The sequence below is a fragment of the Acanthisitta chloris genome, unplaced genomic scaffold (genome assembly GCF_000695815.1).
Source record: "Acanthisitta chloris isolate BGI_N310 unplaced genomic scaffold, ASM69581v1 scaffold8647, whole genome shotgun sequence".
Classification (NCBI taxonomy): Eukaryota; Metazoa; Chordata; class Aves; order Passeriformes; family Acanthisittidae; genus Acanthisitta; species Acanthisitta chloris.
The window spans coordinates 56,293-65,186 of NW_008680886.1; the positions used below are offsets into that span (position 1 = coordinate 56,293).

At 36.8% G+C, this 8,894-nt stretch overlaps 1 protein-coding gene across 1 annotated transcript in view; it reads left to right on the forward strand.

The window, feature by feature from the left end:
• Positions 1–8,894, forward strand: part of LOC103805247 (sorbin and SH3 domain-containing protein 2-like) — a gene marked incomplete at its 5' end in the record, with an annotated part of 30,926 nt that overhangs the window by 7,634 nt on the left and 14,398 nt on the right. The window contains 2 exons of the mRNA XM_009077887.1: positions 493–519; positions 1,504–1,628. Of these exons, the coding sequence (XP_009076135.1) occupies positions 493–519; positions 1,504–1,628 (152 nt within the window). The remainder of the gene's footprint in view (positions 1–492; positions 520–1,503; positions 1,629–8,894) is intronic.

Consider the following 8,894-nt stretch of genomic DNA (forward strand, 5'->3'; position numbering starts at 1 on the left):
CTGGAGAAGGGTAACCCCAGTTTCTATTCCGCTGACAGATCTATTACTTCTACAGTGCTCTTCAAGAAGTGGTCTTAATTTTTCTCTGCCTATGCATAGTACCCATGAATGAAAAAAGACTAGAAAGACTTAGGAAAATTCAGTTATTTATAAATTAATACATATTTTGGGTCTCATGTGCCCTGTTTTTTGTTTAAGATAACATGGCATGAAAAAGATTTTGTTTATTACAAACTTTGTTTATTGCAACTTGCTTTAAAAACTCTTCTTAAAGGAAAAGAATCTGAATGTTGTTGTAAAATGATTGTCAGGAGCTAGATTAACTTTAAAAAAATCATTTATCAAGCATGTTTTCCTAAAAATGTTTTAAACAGTTAAAACATACAGACTATTCAGTAGACAAGCAGAACTGCTTCTTATCAAGACTCTTGTGTGGTTATGCAAAATTAATTAATTTCTAACAGAAATTAATATTGCATATTTCTTTTTCAGGGTCTGATTCTCAGTCTCCAGATTCAGGTAAATAAAACACCATGTTATTTATTCATCAGTGTAATACCATGTAAGTGGATGATTACAACAATCTTCTATTTATTTGATTTCTTTACTCTATACGTCCTCCTTTAGGAAAGCACCCCTGCAATTGTAACCATAATTGCTAGTGGTTAAGACCTCAAATTCAGGTCTTATTTGAAAGCAGTTATTTCCTATAACACAGAATATGTTGTCAGAAAAATGAGTTGTGTGGGAGAAGACAGATTGCTAATTTGCCACCTTTAGCTTCATCACTGTGGCACCATTCAGTGATACTTGCTATTTCCTTTTTAGTGCCTTACTCATGATTGCAAGTTCAGCCCACCTCACTTAGCAGCCTGCTTACATAATGTGCTACTTTTCCCAGCTCTTACAGTATTTTGTCTTCAGCATATCCCTCTATGTTTGGCCAACACCTTGAGGGCATTTCAGGTCTGAGGATAGAGAAAGAAACATGGTTGGCTGGAAAATTGAGGTGTCATTCAGATTTGGGAATAAGATGCATTACTGGAATGACTAATTGGGTAGTGTAGTGAAATGCTGTGAAATTGCCATGACCGAGGAACTTTATGTGAGCTGGGATGTAAATGCAACACAGCTGTGTAGTTCAGGAACCTAATCTATGAAAGTACTTCAGTCTGCCTTATACAGAGGTTGAAGCGCCAGCGTCTCAGAAGGATTCCCAAGGTTAAAATCCATAGTCTGTATGAAAGTTGTGGGGAGATCTCAAACTGCCCAGCACCAGCTGTATTGGTGCTTGAATTTTCTAAATTTTAAAGGTGAATATTCTGTAGAGTGGCAGCTTTAGCCCTGTTCTTACAACTTCCATGGTAATAACAATAGCAAGGTCAGTTATGTAGTAGCTGAACCATTTGTTTGTTTAACAGATGGGTTGCTATGTTGAGAGCAATATAGGGATTTGCTAATCACAAAAAAAAATATGGTTTGATTCTTTTTTCTTCACAAAAGCTTGGAGATCTTACAATAACGGAAGTAGAGAGACACTGAATGGAGACACTAGCAGTTCATCTCTTTCAGCAAAAGGTTTTAGGAGCGTGCGCCCAAATCTACAGGATAAAAAATCACCATCTCAGGTAAAACTGAACACACTGAGTTTCATGCTACGCTATTTGTGTGGGAGTTATTCTTGGGAGATAGCATATATAGATGGAATACATGTATGGAACATTGTCCTGATGTCTTCCATATAGTGCAAATCGCTGTTCGTATGGGTCAGTACAAACTGGTTTACTGAATAGATGAAACATACTTCACACAGGATGTATTGCCTCCAGGTTAATTACCAGAAATTGCTTTCAATGAGCAAGACAGACAGCTTAATAAAAGTAGGTCATACACAAGTTAAAGCTTTCTAGGAGTGTTCCCAGACTTCAAAGAGTGTTTATTAATATTTTACACTTGGAAAAATGCACCAGTCATCAAAATATCTGAGAATAAAGTTTATTAATTATAAGGTAGAAAATGCTTCTGCCCATTTTGCAGAATAGTGTAATTAGAGCACATGAAAAAGGCACACACAGAAAAATTAACCACGTAGAAACATTTATTTGTCAAAAAAATATCAACTTACCAATTTTAATATTGTCTCTGTTACTGTTTTAGTTCAAACGTTTAAGAGGATCTGTGTGTTTTATATATGTGTATTACCTGTGAATAATAGCTTGCTATCAAAGATCATGGAGTACTTGCATGTCTGAACAATTTCACAATAGTAATTCTTATTCAGTGTAATAATTGTTTTTTTAAAAGAAAATGGACATTTGTGGGCTCCCTTCTGATCCCAGTTCACTCTGAGCAAATGGAACATCTGGCTTTCTAAACAGAAGCTGTACAGCCATGCACAGGCAAAGGTGGTGGGAGCCTGACCAATTTAGTTGTCCCTTGAATCGAGCAATGGTGGGATGAAGGCCCTTAAGTTGCTAGTTCCATTATTTAAAGATAAAAGCCAAACTGAGTTATATCTCCTGCTAACATTTACTTTCTTTCTGTTTCTTCTTCAATGTTATTTTGCTGTGTGTGGATGCTTTTGGCAAATAAGGCACCTCTGCCACCCCCTAGAAAAGAAAGTTTTCGGAAAGCAAGAGTAACTAATCGCAAGAACGAAATTAATCTCCAGGCAGTAACAGCCGGTCCAGCTAAACATCTTCCCACAGATACTGCATATTGCACTAACGAGAAGTCTGTTCAGGAGATAATGTCTTCTCAGATATCTAACACAAGTGTGTCCTATGCACAAAAAATCATTAAACCACTGACCTCAATCTCCAGTGCAGGCACAAGCACAGTAGCTGGTATTAGTACTACTCTCCATCAAGGCCAAAGGCAACAGTCTCAAAAACGTAAGGTATCTACCCTGAAATTAACCCGGACACGTGACCCAGTGAGTAGCAGCAGTCATTGTAATTCACAGCAACAGCTGAAGCCTGTTGAAGAGCCAGTATTTCCACAAAGGCCTATCTCACCTGCCTGTAACCCCATGCCTGAGATACACACAGCATCTCTTTCCGTTCAGATAGCTCCCACCCCTGACAATAAAGCAGAGCCTGAAATCCAAGAACATCCACCTAGTATTTCTCCAGACACTTCAAAGATGTCTTCAAAGGATTTGGGACAAAAGTCTACAGTTCTTCCTTCTTCACAGGCTGCAGAATGCCATGTGGTATATTTAATTTTTCCATCTTTTATTTTAGATCTTCATGAATCACTTAATAACCATCTGTTTAGTTATACTTACATTACGAAAGTTAGACCTTGTGTTTTCTGGGTAAAACTACCTGTCACATGGATCAAAACAGAAATGAACAAAACCTGAATTTTTTAGAAGGTTATGGCAAAAAAAAAAATCTAGCTGAGCTCGAAGGCAGACTTCTTTATTCCTCTGTGGGCACTTTATGGAGTGCAAATGCACAATAGGAAATTAGCATATTGTAGGTAATGAATCTGCTTAAGTGGCTTTTCCTAGAGAGGGTTGAATTAGAGCGTTATGCTGCCATAGATACTGGAAGGATCAAGTATGGATAGAAAAGGGTTGGATTGGGTTATGGGGAGGCATTCTACAATTGCAGCTCTGCCAGTTTGCTAAGGCCACAAAACTATAGTTTGTCAGTCAGTGCTTTCTGCAAGGCTAATCACTGCTGGCTGCTATGTGTCCTGTGCAGTAGTGTTTTATAAAGAAAATGGGTTGATAAAATCTTTTGTCAACACCTCCACATGAAACACCACAGGACACTGAACTTTTAAGTCCCTCTGTTTCCCCTATACTTTATGCCTACTGAGAGGAAAATGCTTTGTTAACTATGCTGATCTCATCTAGGAGAAATGGGAGTATCAAGCACACAGTATAGGACCAGAAGAGTCTGAGCAGGGTTTATTGCCATTCAGAAAGTCACTGAGTCAAACAAAATAAGCCTGGAAGCAATAAAGCAGCAGTGAATACATACTAGGCTAAAGGAGAGCTCTGAAGTAACTTTGTCATTTCTACTCTGTTTTACCTAGAAACATTAAGATTTTCCTATTTTAAAAGTTCTTTATTCTAGTATATCTACCAACGTAGCAGTTTATCTGTGTTTGGAAGCCCTTCAGTTGAAGGTAGAGATTGCTTTAGAACTGGGTATATCTGCCTCAAAGCTTTGTCTGAGTGAGGATCCCATCATCGTCTATTTGTGTTCATCTAGTTCTGCTGGAATCAGTGAGGCTAATCTGAAGTAAAGACAGCCCTGTCTTGCAACCCAAAATGTCCATTGGCAGCCCTATTTTCAACAGTAGTAACACACCTGCTTTCCCAGACTGGTTCTTTCAGAGCATCCCACTCAACCAGGTCTCTACTCTGGAAGCCACAAGTATCTGCCTTAGCAACAGGATAGTTTTAAAGTTGTAATATGTCAGTTTCCTGCTTCAGTTCCCAAATACAAAATTTGATCAGAACAACGCTCTGTGAAATTATACAGGGACAATCTGCAATGTTCCTTTTGAATTCGCTCCATTAACAAATGGCAGCACTGAACGATTATGTGACCTTCTCAAGGCTAGGCACAAAACTATCATCTTAAACACTTCTTTTAGGCCACATTAAATTTAGAACGTTTTGAGAAAAACCAGTTGCTTTACCCGTGAGTAGAGCCAGTCTGCTTCTTAGTGATTTTTGTCAGGTAGAACAAGTCAGTTCAAGCTAGAGTCACAGTAAAGAAATAATGTCAGAAACAGTAAGGAAAGCTGAGAAAGAACTTTTTCTGGTAGATAGGGTAGGTATGAAGATTATAGAGGACAGGCTTGCAAGTCTTTAAATATGGGCATCAAGGGATACTGTCAAACAGTAGAACAGGTGTAGGTGTAGCCAATGCAACTTATACATCTATGTTTTCTATTCAATTTAAAATAGTTGTTCAGCCTGTTTGAATATGATGCATTATATATGCTCAGGTAAATAGAAGTATCTGTCACATGGAAAGCAGTTATATGACAGCTAACAAGGATTGGGGAAATACGTTTTTATGCTCAAAAATAATACTCAAAGTCTAATCAAAAGGACTAAAAGTAATTTAACGTCTAGCTACTTCTTTTTTTTTAAATTTTAAAAGTCGAAACACATTTTGCAGTTCCTTTTTAATTTAGAATCTGTTTTAGTTTCACTATGAGCTGAAAAAAATTAGAAAAGTAGCTGTGACTTGTTTGGCAATTCTGCACTTACTTTTCTGCCTTCTTGGTTTCAGTGTGTGGGAAGAACTATCAGAAATTTGACAACTGAGTTTCTTTGAATAAAATGATAAAAATTTCAGTTGATCACAGAGATCATAAAGGAATGTAGCCTATTTATCAAGGTGCATCCCTGTATTGATCTCTTGTATGCAAAATTCATCCTCCCTGATGTTCAACTTAGAAATAAATTCTAATGAAGAGGAGTATTTGGCATCACAATTGAGTCACGGAGCAGGTGGGTTGTGCTAGCTCTGTGTTAAAATGCATACCTAAAACTAGAGTAAAATCAGCACATCAGATGGTGTAAAATTCTGCATCAGGTGAGGTCCCAAAACGAAGATGCCATGAGCTAAAGTTAGAAATAAAGGCTGCAGCTATATGATTGAAAGATTTATTTTCTGACTCAGATCTCAGTTTGAAACCTTGAAACTGTTTGAACAAATGCCAAAATTTATGATCCCCTTTAGTGCTATATATCATGGCATTTGCAAAGGTCACAATTTCTCTCAGAGAGACAAATTAACTTTCAGTATACTATGCATCATAGTAATTTAATTTTAAAAATTGTTTTCGATTTGCAAGCTCTACAGGATTTTGTACACAAGTTAAAATACTTTTGTACATGCAGATCATAGGTTGTATGTTAAGCTGTATCCTCAAGGAATACTCTCTGACTGTAGATTAGGCCTACCAGCAATGTTCAAAGCTGCCACAGAAACTCTCAAAAAACAAATGCATTTAGAAAGGCACAACCCTCCCTCTGTATCTGGGTTTATGGATGTGGAGGAGAATGAAGTAAGACTGGCTAATCATCACTTCTTAAGAGGTGGTAAATGAGAAATACTGTTCATGTGTGGGTCTCTGTGTGTAGTGAACATGGACGACCGTATTATGTCACAAAGTATGGAAATTACATCCAAGAGAGGGCTCGTGTGGTCCAAGTTAATTATCTTGCTGTGTTTGTGCCCCTATTTGCACTTCATTTGAGAGCTTATCTGCTGAAACTTTAGGAGCAAGGAGAAGTGTGGTATGAATCAGCAAATGACATTTTGTAAACACTCCTACTCAGAGAAAGGTTAAACCCCTTAAAAGTATATATGAAAATAGAAGCATTCAGGTTAGTCAATATTAGGAGGTTTTACATTATTACAGTCCTGAGAGATGCTGCTGCTTTGTACCATACTGCAGATATGGGAGAAATAGCTCAATTTATTTCAACAGAGAAATTAGTATTTGTTAGTACAAGACTAATGGAGGTAAATTCTGTTGTCCAAGTTTCTTATAAGAAGTTAAAAACTGATGAAGAATTCTGAATTTCATCTTCAGAAGTAATCACTTGGTATTTTTGCATTTACTTTGTTCCTGGGGTCATAGGTGTCCTGTTGTTCTAGATACCATTCTCTAAAACTGAGGATACAAAACATTTGTCCTGTTATTTGAATTCTTCAGATGAGTGAACACCTCATTTAGTGTATCAAGGAAAATATGCCTGGAATAAAAAAAAAGTCAATTTATCTACTACGTTACTGTTTGTTAGGTATTAACAATACAGAGTAATATTGAGGAGAGAGAAAACAGGTTTCAATGTTTTGAGGACAGATGTAAAGCAAAGAAAATTGAGCACATAATTTTCCTTTTAAGTTCCCATTGACTACTTCAGTTTTAGACAAGGGCTGAACTCCACCTCCTTATACTGAGTTTAGAATAAGAGGACTAAGTGAAAAAAATGGGCATAAGAATATAACTTGCAGCATTAGTTTGGAGATTTTGATATCAGCTTTTAACAATTCAAAGTAGAGGTATTTTTACCCATTTGTGGAAATGTATGGGTGTAATTTGATTGTTGACTACTAAACTCTGCTATGTATTAACAAAATTAGTTTATTCACTTATCTCTGAGTCTCCTTACCTGTGTCTTGACTGTTGAAGCAAGGCCAGTGCTTTGGTGTCATTAGTAATCTCACACCAGTCCCCACAGATCTTGCATTAAAACAATAGATGACTGGATTTGAAACCAATACTAGGGTCGCCTGTGTACTTCATGTGAATTGGGTAGCAGCTATTTTCTTCAGGCCTGACATTTTAATATTTGATGGAAGAGAGGGATTTCTTAGGACCAGCAGAAAGCTGCAATTGAGACCTTGAATTTGCTTCAAGACTGTGATGACTTTTATCTTTCTCTCTCACAAGTGTTGCTCTACAACCCTAAATAGTTACATAATCTAACTAGTTTTTCATCAATGTAATTGATTAGGTACTTGTTTGGCATTTAGTCTGCCTGACTTCTGCTAGTATTTCTTGTGCTGTAACAATAACAAACCCAATCTGAAGCACACTGAATGGAACCAGTATTTAAAGTACTCTGGAATCCTTTCTGCCTTGTCTGGAATCCATTCTGCCTTTCATTACTGAAAAATATGGATTAATAGTAGCCAGTTGTGTCTGTTTAGAGTTTACCATCATTCCATGTTTTTTAAATGGTGTAGAAAGCAATGCTATTTTAAGGCACAATTTCAGCCGCTCTCCCCCAGAGCAATGGTTATACCTATGATAGAATTCCAGAATCAAGCAGAAGAGAAGTTTTAGTCTACAAAGCTGAGAAGCTTCATGCTGGGAATCAGTACCTAGAATTGCTGCATTCCTTCTACCCATGTTGTGAGAATGATAACTTTATATTCTTTTTAAGAATTTGGCTTGATGAAATCGGCTATTTGCCAAACACAATTAATTAAATACTTTTAAAACTCAATTTCACTAGCTCTCTGGATGCACCCTGAATATCTGTTCTTGTGTTGTCCATCCCTTCTTTTCTGAAGCGTGCAATCAATCTTCTCAGTTTGAAGCCAGAAGGTTTATTAGATTTCTCAACTTTCCAAAATTTCCTGTTATTTTAACAATGTAGAGATGAATTTACATATTTTGACTCATCATATGTAACTTCTGGGCATGCTGAGAGGATATCTAGTCTCAAGAACTTCAGATCTTCTTATTGGCTCTGCCTCATAATCGCAGCATGATCTCCTGGTACATGTCTTTTACTGGAGATCTTGAATTATGACATGGATGATGAAATTCATCCTGAAAGATGATTCTGTCTTCCCTTTATGTACTTGTGAGGTGAAATTAGTGTTTCTTATATGTGTGTATGTAAATGCACATATCTTAAGCCCCTGATGTGTTGTATAACGGTCTTAATTTCTCGTGAAATTAATTTTAATAGTATTTCTTTTTTCTTATGAAGTTTCCATTGGCAAATCAGTTCTCTCTGAAAATACAATGTCGTTTTACAGCTGTATGTTCAATTATTGATTTTTTTTATCAGGAAGTAATCTGTCTGGATTTTCTCTATGAAAAAAATGAAGTTTGGGGGGTTTTATTCAGTTGGAGATTTGAAACACTGCTGTGAATGAGATTGAATTTTAAGCTGTTTGACTAAGTTTCTTCCCCTTTAACTTCAGATTTTAACAGCAGCTTTTGGCTATTTTTGTGTACTCTAGAGGTCCAGTAATGCCAAAGATTTCTTTTGGATCATTTGGAACAAGTGATGGATATCTGTTCACATACTTAAGATTCTTTTGTGAAATGCTTATTCATAGGGATGGTCCCATTGACCTCAGTAAGGTTATTTGTGTAAATTCTTGTTG